This window comes from Patagioenas fasciata, chromosome 20 (genome assembly GCF_037038585.1).
Source record: "Patagioenas fasciata isolate bPatFas1 chromosome 20, bPatFas1.hap1, whole genome shotgun sequence".
NCBI lineage: Eukaryota > Metazoa > Chordata > Aves > Columbiformes > Columbidae > Patagioenas > Patagioenas fasciata.
The window spans coordinates 3892108-3905500 of record NC_092539.1 but is presented as its reverse complement, the minus strand read 5'-3'; the positions used below and the strand labels follow the sequence as shown (position 1 = coordinate 3905500).

Sequence of the window (13393 nt, the reverse complement as noted above, 5' to 3'; positions counted from 1 at the left end):
CTAATGAGTGAAGGAAATACAGACTTTTAATATTAGTTGAATCATAACAGAACACAGATTAATTTTGCCTACCTCTGTCTGAAAATAGTGTTTTCAGTTGAGATGAGACTCAGTAGCTTGTTTGCCCTGGTCTTTGGCTTGGGGCATTTAAACCTTCCATGTTCCACGATGCTTGCTCTAAATTGGAAATAATAGTAACTTCCTTCAGGATTTGTGCCTTGTGATGTGTTGTTCACAAGCACACTGAGATCCTGGAGAATAAGTTGATGTGCTGTTATTATACATAAGAGCAAGCTCAGCAGCTTGGGTAAAGATCGTATATTGAGTAGCACCCCAGCCATGTTCTTTAAGGATGCCAGCACATATTGGGTGTCATAAGCCTTTTGTTGGGTGGTGTACCTGTGTTTCATTCCTTAAACTACTCCTTCTTCTTTTAGGGAACAAGAGTGCCAGGAAACAAAAGGATACCTGACTTGGTTTGAACTGGTTCTCCTATTTCTGCTCCAGACTATAAAGATCAAACAGATATAAGACTCCATCAGCTTTGTAAAGGAACTGAACACCACAATGGGACTCCCCAGCCAGGTTCTGGCCTGTGCAATCTTTTCTTTGTTGTACCAGCATGCCAGTGGTGGACTCATCAAGCGAATTATCCGGCAAAAACGGGAGACTGGGCTAAACGTGACCTTGCCAGAGGATAATCAGCCTGTGGTTTTTAACCATGTCTACAACATCAAGTTACCTGCTGGCTCCCTCTGCTCTGTGGACCTGGATTCAGCGAGTGGTGACACGGACCTGAAAGCGGAAATCGAGCCCGTCAAGAATCAGGAGGAGCACACGGTGAACGAGGGGAACCAGATTGTCTTCACCCATCGTATTAACATTCCCCGCCGGGCTTGTGGTTGTGCAGCTGCCCCGGACATCAAGGATCTGCTGAGCAGGCTGGAGGAGCTGGAGGGACTGGTGTCGTCCCTGCGGGAGCAGTGTGCCAGCGGGGTGGGGTGCTGCCCCAATGCCCAGGCAGCAGAAGGTGAGGCAAACCGGGGAAGTGGTCTTGGGGAAATTATTGTGCTGGCCATAAATCTTATTTAGAATAGATACTCAGATCTCTGCTTTGCCCCGGTGAGATCGCATCTGGAATATTGTGCCCAGTTGTGGTCCCTCAGTTCCAGAAGAACAGGGAACTGCTGGAGAGAGTCCAGCGCAGCCACCAAGATGCTGAAGGGAGTGGAGCATCTCCCGTGTGAGGAAAGGCTGAGGGAGCTGGGGCTCTGGAGCTGGAGAAGAGGAGACTGAGGGGGGACTCATTCATGTTTACAGATATCTAAAGGGTGAGTGTCAGGAGGATGGAGCCAGGCTCTTCTCAGCGACAACCAGTGACAGGACAAGGGGTAATGGGTTCAAACTGGAACACAGGAGGTTCCACTTAAATTTGAGAAGAAACTTGTTCCTGGTGAGGGTGGCAGAGCCTGGCCCAGGCTGCCCAGGGGGTTGTGGAGTCTCCTTCTCTGCAGACATTCAAACCCGCCTGGACACCTTCCTGTGGAACCTCAGCTGGGTGTTCCTGCTCCATGGGGGGATTGCACTGGATGAGCTTTCCAGGTCCCTTCCAATCCCTGATACTCTGTGATTCTGTGAATGAGCAGAAGTCAATCTGTTAAATTTAAAATGTAATCAAACCAGAGAATGTTTTTGGCCAGCTTGCAAGATGCACTTACTCATTTTTGCAGTTTTGTGAATCTGTGGGTCAGCAGTCTGCCTGGGCTGACTTGTGTCTGTGGCACTGAGCATGTTCAGCACTTGGGCACAGTGACGGTTTGTATCAAAGTTAAGATTAAAACTCATGTTCTTGGATCCACATTTTGTCCCCTTGAGTAAGTTGCCAATGTAACCATTTTCATTTCCAAGTTTTCTTTAACAGAGACCAATAAAAATACAGCAGGATATAAGGCAATAGACCAGCACAAATAGTTAGAGAAGGGGAGGAAAAATGTATCCTTCCGGTTGTTTCTTAGACTGAGGTAAGAGATAGGTCATACAAGATAGAAAACACATGTTTTCTCAGTAGTAATCAGTTCCTCTGAGCAAAGAACCCGTTTCACAGTTGATGCTACAGCATGCTGCTTGGCTTATCGTGTTCTGGAGTGAACTGGTGAATAATGCTTTATGGTGCATACCCTGATGAAGCAGTCAGGAAAGCTGCTCAGTCACTGGAAGAGGGGTTTTGAGAAGGGCAGAGGGATCCAGGATGCTCATTTACCAAGTAGTTGGCAACGGCTCTTCCTTGGCATTAGTGAAAATTAAGGCATTCCTGCTAAACTAAATCTCACTAGAAAAAGGAGGAATTCTCATTCAAAAGCGTTGGTGATTCTGGAAATGATGTCCTGCAGGTAGCTGGGAGAATCAGACAGTTTTTGAGCTGAGTGTGCCACCCCCCAGCCTAATGTGTCTCTGAGCTAAAGGGAGTTACAGGCTGCCCAGGGAGGTTATGGAGTCTCCTACTCTGGAGGCATTCAAGACCTGCCTGGATGCCTTCCTGTGTAACCTCATCTGGGTGTTCCTGCTCCAGCAGGGGGATTGGACTGGATGAGCTTTTGAGGTCCCTTCCAATCCCTGACATTCTGTGATTCTGAGTAACGATTGTTCTGGATTGTTGGTGCAGGTCGCCTGGACACAAAACCTTATTGCAGTGGACATGGCAACTACAGCATTGAGATCTGCGGCTGTATTTGTGAGCCTGGCTGGAAAGGCCCCAACTGCAGCCAGCCCACCTGCCCATCCGACTGTAACGACCAAGGCAAGTGCGTGGATGGGGTTTGCGTGTGCTTTGAGGGATACACGGGCACAGACTGCAGCCAAGAGCTCTGCTCCCCGGTGTGCAGCGTGCATGGGCGGTGCGTGAATGGGCGCTGTGTGTGCCACGAGGGCTTCACCGGCGAGGACTGCAGTGAACCCCTGTGCCCCAACAACTGCCACAACCGCGGGCGCTGCGTGGACAATGAGTGCGTGTGTGACGAGGGCTACACTGGTGAGGACTGCGGCGAGCTCATCTGCCCCAATGACTGCTTCGACCGTGGGCGCTGTGTCAACGGGACCTGCTTCTGTGAAGAGGGCTACACCGGGGAGGACTGCGGAGAGCTCACCTGCCCCAACAACTGCAACGGCAACGGGCGCTGTGAGAACGGGCTGTGCATCTGCGACGAGGGCTTTGTGGGGGACGACTGCAGTGAGAAGAGGTGTCCCAGTGACTGTCACAACCGTGGGCGCTGCGTGGCCGGGCGCTGCATCTGCCACGAGGGCTACCTGGGCGAGGACTGCGGGGAGCTGCGCTGCCCCAATGACTGCAACAACCGCGGGCGCTGTGTCAACGGGCAGTGCGTGTGTGACGAGGGGTTCATCGGGGAGGACTGCGGGGAGCTGCGGTGCCCCAACGACTGCAACAACCGCGGGCGCTGCGTCAACGGGCAGTGCGTGTGTGACGAGGGTTTCACCGGGGAAAGCTGTGGGGACCTGCGCTGCCCCAACGATTGTCACGGCCGCGGGCTCTGTGTCAATGGGCAGTGCGTGTGTGACGAGGGGTACACAGGAGAGGACTGCGGGGAGCTGCGCTGCCCCAATGACTGCCACAACCGTGGGCGCTGCGTGGAGGGACGCTGCGAGTGTGACAACGGCTTCACGGGGGAGGACTGCGGCGAGCTGTCCTGCCCCAATGACTGTAACCAGCACGGGCGCTGCATCGATGGGCGCTGTGTGTGCCACGAGGGCTTCACGGGGGAGGACTGCCGTGACCGGACCTGCCCCAACGACTGCAACAACGTTGGCCGCTGCGTGGATGGACGGTGTGTCTGCGAGGAGGGTTACATGGGGGATGACTGCTCCGATGGTAGGTTGAAATGTCACTTTTGAACTGCTTCCCTGGGTAATTCCTTGTGTCCCTCCAGCAGCCTCAGGGGCTCTGTCAACCTTTTCCATGTAGCTGGGCCCTGTTACCACTCTTCTTTTTCACAGATCAAACAGCTGAATCAGAGCAGTAACAGCACCAGTTGTAAGCTCTTGGCGTCCCTGACTTTTCAGGGCTGTGTAAATGTGGTGATTGCTGGTGAATTTTGCTGGTCAGCAAGCTAATGGGCTGATACTGGTGATGCAGTCTGTTTGTCATATCCCATTTTGCTCCCACCACACTGTCACTGGACCTGTAGCCAGCACTGATTGAGTTTTGTCACCATGACCTTTCAGTTTCTCATGGTTACTCACCTCTTGATGCTGAAAAAAGAGTGTATCTGAAAGAAACATTTAGCTATGGAAAAGAGAAAGATGTATCCAAAGTCATCTTACTAGGTATTCAGCAGGATTAATCAGGAGAGTACAGACTGGATTTTGACTAAAGACGATAAGGTTTTGCAGGAATGAGTTAATGTAGATGATGAATGCCAGCGAATACAGAGCATGGGTATCAAATGTTTCTTACAGCCAGGCTCTGGTTCCCAGTCTCGTGCTGAATGGGTAAGAAAGGCATTTGCATTGACAATCACTATTGTAGGAGCTGAAAATGAAACAGCTCTGAAGAATAAACACTGGCAGACCCCAAGGGCTCAGCAACTTTGCTTTGGAGGTAGATCTTTGAGCTGGAGCACTGGGGGAGGCAGAGGCTGTAGTGGAAGCAGGGCACACACAGAAAATAACGTTGTCCTATCCAAGTGATCTGTATGAGAAAACTCTCACGATGGAATAGCCAGATGTTGCAAATACTGCAGGACAAGCTTTCAGGATTATTACAGGAGCCTTGGATGTCTCTCAACTGGCCAAAGAGATTTTTCTAACTAAAGTAAAACTTGATATATCGACATAGAAATATGTTGGTGTGTATGTTAGATCTGACTAAAGCTTAGAGAAAAATCATGGAATCAGCCGGAGTGGAAACTTAGCTATAAAGTCACATACTTAGAGTTTCTCAGTGCCACTGACTCTATGGAAATTGATAGAAAATTTTAGCAGCTAGATAATGACACATATTACGCTATGAAGGAGCTGGTTTTCTGTAGTAGGTCCCAGGGGAGAAATTTTGGAACTAAGATCTTTGTAGAGTAATCAAAGAGTACTTTGGAGTTGGGAATTTATAGAAGACAATGAATACCCTTGAAAAGAAAATCCCATTTTTCATATCCTCCTTCTGGAAGACTTCCAAGCCACATTTTGTGTTTTTATGTGTGCAAATGTGGAATAATCTATTGAAAGTATTTACAAAAATAATAATGTTTTATTTTATTTTGGGAAATCTGTGCAGTTCTGTGTAACCCCTGGACTTCCAGCTATGAAATCATGTGTTGCTGGCAGTTGAATTAAGCATCTGAATCCCTAAGGACCCAGCTAGAATGGTCTTGTGCAGCAGCCATAAGAGGACCTGGAACACAATCAGCCATAGGTTGTGCACAAGTGTATGTGTAGAAATTGGCCCAGGACTTTTGGAAATGTCTGTAGTCTTCATCAGCTGAACATTCCTTTTGTTGAGCAGCTAATTTGTGTGTCACGACTTCCCCATTCCCTGCTTGTTAGATGATTCGCATAAACTGTTCCTGGGAAAATGTGGAACTGCGTAAGTCATTATTTTCTGAGCCTTGAAAACTTCTTATAAATTTGTTTTGGTTTTTTCCCCTTCCTAGTGTCTCCTCCAACTGAACTGACTGTGACAGACGTAACAGATAAAACAGTAAATCTGGAATGGAAGCATGAGAACCTCGTCAACGAGTACCTCATCACTTATGTCCCTACCGGCAGTGGTGGTCTAGATATGCAGTTCACTGTGCCTGGGAACCAGACGGTTGCCACTATCCATGAGCTGGAGCCAGGTGTAGAATACTTCATCCGTGTCTTTGCAATCCTTAAAAACAAGAAGAGTATTCCAGTCAGTGCCAGAGTAGCAACGTGTGAGTTTAACATTCCCTGTATTCATTCTTTTGTCTATTCCATAGTATGTATTTATTTGCATTCCTTTTTCTGGGTACTATTTCTATTGTATTTTCTATTTTTGATTCATCTTCTGTTCTGGACAAGACAGTCTTCTGCACTTTCTTTTTCTATTCTTTTCCATTAGCAATGACTGTGATAAAAGTACAATTCACTAACTCTTCTGCTCTCTGTAGTTCCTCCCATTAATATGTTGGGGTCTTTGTAAATTAAGACCCTTGGCTTCTTCATGATAAGACACATTTTTAAAACCTGGTACTGCTTTCTGAAAAAAAAATAAATATGTAGCAGCATGTAAAAGGGCAGTATGAAATCACTTGGATTCAGACTGTTTCAACTAAAATGGAAATTATATTTGTTTTGCATCTTCAGTGTGTTTTATCACAACTTAGTTTCTGTCTGCCTGTCCATTTGTTTTTCATCTTTCTTTTTTGTATTGTGCACACCACAGTCATGCCTAAATATCCCAGCTTCAAAAGATACTCTTTGACTTCTGTCACTGTTCTCATTTTTAGACACCTGGGGCAGGATTCATCTCACTTCACTTCAAATGCCCACACTGGGCTTCTTTCAAGAGGACAAAAAGAGAGGTTTCTCGGGCAAAATTCATTTTACTCTAAGGTGACAACTGAAGCGGGTCAGAGGAGTGTCCGTGCAAAGACACAATAACTGGCTGTGAAGTGGGTTTGAACATTTCAGATACAGATACCTACATGGCAGATATTTGTAGTGGTGGAAAGCTGTCCCACTCCAGCGCCCTATTTATGTGAATTTGTTGCTTCTGTAACGATATCCCTTTTTTTCCCCGCCGCAGATCTGCCTGCTCCAGAAGGTCTGAAATTCAAATCTGTTAAAGAAACATCTGTCCAGGTGGAGTGGGATCCTCTGAACTTTTCATTTGATGGCTGGGAGCTGATCTTCCGCAATATGGTAAGGAAGTGGCGCTTCTTGTAGAGAGGCCACATATAAGTGAAAGATCCTCGATTTTTTCATATTTATACCAACTGATTGTTCTGTATGTTACAGAAAAAGGATGATAATGGAGATATAACCAGCAGCTTGAAAAGGCCAGAGACATCTTATATGCAGCCAGGTTTGGCACCAGGGCAACAGTATAACGTATCGCTTCATATTGTGAAAAACAATACCAGAGGACCGGGACTATCCAAAGTGATAACCACAAGTAAGCACAGCCTGTATCTGGTGTAGTGTCACCAATAAAAGAATTGCTGTTTGGTGTAGCCTAAGGAGTTTTTAAACAAAGAGAAAGTGAAGCTTTATGCTCTGAATTGATGAAGAGAGAAGAAAATCAATATTTAGCTAGAAGGTAGCAAGCAGTATGCACTTCTCTTCTTTTTCAAAACGTACATCAACAGGAACTAGAGTTTCTTTCATCCTGGTGATATTTGCATGAAGAAATTACTTAAAGGAGAGTTTCTGTTGTACAGATGAAGAACCTTTTAGGGTTCCTGCTTGTCTTTGTCAGCTTCTAATGTTAATGAATTGTGACGAATTTGCTCTGATGAATCGGCTCCATTTGGCACTTCTACAACTATAGAAAGTGAAGGAAGAAAGTAAATGAAGATAAGTTTCAGTTGGTAGAAGCCATTAATTTTGTTCTGAATCAGCGGTTAAATGCACAAGAATGTGTACTTTTCTGGCGTGATTTCTGTGAAAAAACCCACATCTTCTCTCTTTGTAACAGAGCTTGATGCCCCTAGCCAGATCGAGGCAAAAGATGTCACAGACACCACGGCTCTTATCACATGGTCCAAACCCTTGGCTGACATTGAAGGCATAGAGCTCACTTACGGCCCCAAGGATGTTCCAGGGGACAGGACAACCATCGACCTCTCTGAAGATGAAAACCAATATTCTATTGGAAACCTGAGGCCGCACACAGAGTATGAAGTGACGCTCATCTCTCGTCGAGGGGACATGGAAAGCGACCCCATGAAAGAAGTCTTTGTCACAGGTAAGAGGCTTTGGATACAAATCCAGACTTCTAGGAAGGTGGTGCAGCCGCCATCAATCTTCTTCTGCTGTTTGCATCATGTTGCTTGAGTTCATAGTTACTGCATCAATACAGAATTGTCATTAGATTATAGAGATACATGAAAATGGAGAATGTTTTGCTGTGCCTCATACATCTTACTGACTCAACAAAATATTTAGACCCCCTAATTATCTAAATGTATTTTGAACATGGGAATTTTGTTATTTAGTTACTTAGAAGCTTTTGCTCATCATACCCTAGGTCTCTACTTCAGGAAAAAAGTTCCTTCGGATTGCTTGCCTGTCTACTGAGCTAAATCTCTTCCATGGTTCCTATTCCACCTAAAACCTCCTTTCTGTTTGTCTAAAGGTGTAACAGTTTAGCAAAGAACTTTGCTTTTTTCCTTTTTCAGTTCTGCAAATGCTTTCCATTGTGCTTTTGTGTATTTACTTTGCTTCTTAGTGATCCTGAGAATGTTTCATGAAAGTGTGGGTCCTTTAGCGTGTTGTCAAGATTTGATGCATTGAGAGAGCTGAGTAAATGGTACATAGAGAATTAGCTCTATTTTCATCCCAAAATGTAGTTGTTCATTCAGAGCAGGATTTAACTCTATGGATCATTTCACCTTCTAAAAAGTACTGTCATAGAAGACTGCTGTCACAAGAGAATTATTCCTATTCATTTATTTATTATTTGATTGGTTACAGACCTGGATGCTCCAAGAAACCTGAAGCGGGTGTCACAGACAGACAATAGCATTACTTTGGAGTGGAAGAACAGCCATGCGAATATTGATAACTATCGAATTAAGTTTGCTCCCATCTCTGGTGGAGACCATGCTGAGATCACAGTGCCAAAGGGCAACCAAGCAACAACCAGGGCTACGCTCACAGGTAGGGGAAGAGATTGTCATTAATGTCCTGCCACTATCATCATCCTAGAGCAAAAATCATCCTAAAGAAAATGTCCTTTTGATCACTATACATAAGAGGCACAAGTAGAGATTATGCATTTTAATAGAAGCAATTAAAACACATGTGATGTATATTTGCACACCTGCAGATGGTTAACCAGCCAATAAAGGTGCGTGGCATTTCACTTTCACGTGTATCTCTGAACCACGCTAGTCACATCCCAGAGTTCTAGGTAGCTTCATGCTTTTGTGGAGATGGTTTCACATCCCTGAGTTCAAATGGTTTTGCATGTGCCTAGGGATGGTATTTACTGATGGCACCCTCTGCAACTTTCGTGGATACCTGCAAGCTGCCTTACCAGCCTGCAAGGCTGGATAATGGTACTTTCTCCATGTCTTACAGATGTCTACCTGCTTTTCTTTGGCAGAAGTACCTATCCTGCCAGGTCTTGAAAGTAGAAAGTGTCTCTGCTTATGCATTTGAACAGTGTCAAAAATGCAATCTCAATCAGCCATAATCTTTATCCTTTGGCATGTACATGCAAAAAGATTTATTAACATAAGATCAGCTGGAAGGTCAACTGAAACCCCAATTCTCCGCATACCCAGTCAAGAATATATCTTACCTTGCTTCCTTATTTAAACAAGTGTCCCTAGGTATGTTCCATGGACAGGAACTCACACTTCTATTCCTGATCTCTTAGGTTTGAGGCCTGGAACTGAATATGGCATTGGAGTGACAGCAGTGAGACAGGACAGGGAAAGCGCTCCTGCTACCATTAACGCTGGCACTGGTGAGTAGCTTGGTCCTCATTTGTGCTCTGGAGGGAGCAGCAAATCGTGTGGAACCATCCTCTGATTGCGAGGGTTTCAGACAGGAGCAGCAGTTATGGCCAAAAGGTTGATCTGACAAAGAGCACAGCCTCAGTGATTGCAATAGTCCTGACTGCCCTTCAAATCATGGATTTTTCTCAGGATATTCTTAATTTGCAAGGTGAATTCTCTGGAGGCCTAAATTCTCCCTCTCCTCCATGCAATGCCTGCTGAAGTGAATGAAAGTGGGGGAAACCTGTTCTAGTATGATTGTCTGTAAAAGAGTACTTTATCATCCTCTACCTACATCAAGTAATGAGCCTTTAAAAGCTCCAAAAGGTGTATGAGACACTGTGCTGTTGATAGACACCCAGTATTGGTGGTGTTCTGTTTACAGATGCCTGAAAAACTGTCCCAGGGCAGTTCAGAGACACCTCAACTTTGCTTTTTTAATCTGTAGATCTTGATAACCCCAAGGACTTGGAAGTCAGTGACCCCACTGAAACTACCTTATCCCTTCGCTGGAGAAGACCAGTGGCCAAGTTTGACCGTTATCGCCTCACTTATGTCAGCCCCTCTGGAAGGAAGAACGAAGCGGAGATCCCAGTTGACAGCACCTCCTTTATCCTGCGAGGGCTGGAGCCAGGAACAGAATACACCATTAGTCTGGTGGCAGAGAAAGGCAGACACAAGAGCAAACCCACAACTGTCAAGGGTTCAACTGGTGAGTACAGCTTTTGATGAGTTCCCTGCCCCAGGTCATTGGGCAATGTCTAGCCCAAGTACAACTTCACCTGATTTTATAAACCATGTCTGCGGAGCTGCATAAAAACATCAACTGTCTGCAGAGCAGGCTTAGCTCTGACTAGAATGTTAGACTAAACTGAGGGGTAGCTGTGTATTTCCTTACCTGCTGTGTTTAACTCCATGTTCTCAATTATTTCCTACTTGTCCTTGGGGAAGACTCTCAAAGAATGTAGCTATTTGTCCTGCAGGAAATGCAGACTTCATCTTCTGTTTTAAATGAGGTTGCTTTTTTTGCGCATTATTATCTTATACCTTGGTTTGTTTTCTACAGCCAAAAAACTAAGAGGAAGAGCAAGCAGAACATATTTAATATTGCTTGTTCCTGCCTAACGAATTCTCTTCACAGCATGCCTCCACCCATCACACTTCAGCAAGGTCAACAAGGCTCTGGTATTACCCTTTTTCAGTTTTCTCATCCAAAAGCAAGAAAGGCTACTGCCATAAATTCGGTCACACTTTCCATTGGATACAATGCCCGTTGCATTTGTCTACAAACATGAGGTCCATTTCTACCATCTCTGTACAGACCACTCTACTTAACCAGGATCAGTGCACTACTTATTGAGTAAGGTTTTATTATTTGTGAAATGTTTTCACCCAGCGTTTGTTGCATACAGAATTATGTCTTGGTATAGAACACAAGTAAGTCCTGAATGTTTAGGTGCCTTCAGGCTAAATCCAGTGAGGCAAAGCCTTAACTGCTCTAAGTGAGAGGAGACAATGGAATCAGAATCAGCTGGGCTACAGTTGTGTATCCCTAACAGATAGCAAGTTGCTTATCCTTTTCTCCCCAAAGGCCATCTATGAGGTAAACACGTGCCAGAAGTTGTGGATTTTATGAATTAATAACTATACAGCTTAAGCGATCAAAGCTGGTTTCATATTCCCTGGTAATGTTCATGTCAGCAGAACCTCCAAATGCTTTATAGAGTCAAGTAATCCAGCACAGCAGAGTTATATGATATGGTGTAAACTACAGAAAACTATCAGTACTGAATTACTTATTTGATGCTTAAGTCAGGCCTGTGTCTGATGTAGGCAAACATGGAAGCCTTAAGGTGCACAAATACAAAAGGAAGCTGAAGGCTTATGTGGCAGGAGTGAGCAGGCTTTGATTTTTTCCAATGTTATCTCTTTCCCCATCTGTCTGAGGACGGAGCGATCTCAAAGACAGTCTGCATAAATGGTGAAAAGAGATAGAAACACACTGTGGAATTTCACAGTCTGATCTTTTCAGCACCATGTTCTGAAGTCTCAGAAGGTGGCTGTTTTTTCTTGGTTTGGTTTTTCCATTTTTTTTTTTTTTTTTAATAAAAGCATTTATCTGACCAGTGTATTTGTTTTAAGTCTTTGCTCGAAGCAGCCAGTAAACAAAGAGTTCTCTGCAGTGGGCTCCTTAGAAGCAACAGCAGCAGTTGACATAACCCGTCACTGTGACCTTTTTCCTGCACAGGAATGGACAAATCCAAACACATGAGCACAGGGAGGCAGAAATGCTCTGTAAGACCCCCGGGGTATAAGACAAGAGGTGTCTGCTTCAGTTTGCTTTTTCGTCCACCCTCAAGTCAGTCCTCCCAGTATTTGGGAGGTCCTGAAGTCCTCAGGCAAAGCCAAACAGACTTGTTGTTTTACCCTCTGATGGAGCTGTGGGAGATCTCAGGTCCATGCACTTCTGAGGACAGTTCTTGGAGCAACCAGAGGAGTGATTGAAGTGGAAAATACCAGTAGCACAGCTAGGACTGGATCAGCTCTTTTCAGTGGGTGGAGGAGGCAGTCCTGCTGTTTAAAGGGTTTGTGCCATCCTCACTGAACAAAGGAGACGGGGACTGTGAAAGGGTGGAGAATTTTTTCTCTTCAGGCTTTCATTTGCTTCTGCAGATGACCAATTTTTCATCTTATATTCTTCTCATACTCTTGATGGTTCGGTCAGGCTTCTCTGCTAGCAGGTATTCAGGAGTTCCCACATATTATTTTGTTTGTATAGTGGGTTTTCTATCACTGAGTGTAAAGCTTCTTTCAGCCCCAGAGCTGAAGATCTTCTGTTGGTGCCTCCTCTCTCCTCTACATTCTTCCTGTTATCGTTTTAGGTATATCAGCTCCCCACACACAGACAGCTGAAACATTCAGAGCTCATGAACCCTGAGAAAAGGACATAGAATCACAGAATAGCTTGGGTTGAAGGGACCTTCCCAGCTTTCCCAGTGCCACCCCTGCCATGAGCAGGGACATCTTCACCAGCTCAGGTTGCTCAGAGCCCCGTCCAGCCTGGCCTGGGATGTCTCCAGGGATTGGGGCATCCACCGCTTGTCAGGACAATCTGTTCGTGTATTGTCACAAACCCTTCTATAGTATAGGATGACAGCCCTCTGTTGCTTCTGTCTCCTTCATATGGATGAAGTGCAGCTCAAGTGAGAAAGTTTATTTTTGATTGATGTCTGTGAGTCTGCATTCAAACGATGGTAAAGATTATACAGTGAACAGTTTGCTAAGTATGATTTTGTCTCACCGAAATGGAAAGACTGAATATTTGATGCTGCCCTTTGCTTATTTGTCTCTTTGTAGCTGTATATAGTCCAAGTCCAATGCAGGCAGTGACTCCTGACCCAGAGGAGCTTTCTGGCTCTGAAAGCTTTCTTGCTCCAGAGGCCTCAGGGATGCAGGAGGATGCCCTGAGGGACCTTGTGGTCTCCAGGGTAACAGACGACAGCTTTAGTGTCTCCTGGTATGCGAATACAGGAGTCTACAGTGGTTTTGTGGTGCAGTATGAGCAAGTGCCATTGGCAACTGGGCCCCCTGCAGAAACCTTCCTGCCCAGAGAATCCCTGGGTGCTGTGACTGATGGACTCCAAGCTAACGCTTCCTATAGAATCAAGGTGTATGGACTGGCTGGGGACCAGCAC

General features: G+C 45.4%; 1 protein-coding gene across 9 annotated transcripts in view; it reads left to right on the top strand.

The window, feature by feature from the left end:
• The window catches only part of TNC (tenascin C), a 68538-nt gene that overhangs the window by 23277 nt on the left and 31868 nt on the right, over positions 1–13393 (top strand). For all 9 annotated transcript variants that reach the window (XM_065854128.2, XM_065854130.2, XM_071817319.1 and 6 more), the window contains exons 2-10: positions 438–1030; positions 2663–3883; positions 5661–5924; positions 6779–6894; positions 6991–7147; positions 7670–7939; positions 8668–8853; positions 9578–9667; positions 10147–10410. In XM_065854128.2, the coding sequence (XP_065710200.2) occupies positions 568–1030; positions 2663–3883; positions 5661–5924; positions 6779–6894; positions 6991–7147; positions 7670–7939; positions 8668–8853; positions 9578–9667; positions 10147–10410 (3031 nt within the window). In that variant the 5' untranslated portion in view covers positions 438–567. The remainder of the gene's footprint in view (positions 1–437; positions 1031–2662; positions 3884–5660; positions 5925–6778; positions 6895–6990; positions 7148–7669; positions 7940–8667; positions 8854–9577; positions 9668–10146; positions 10411–13393) is intronic.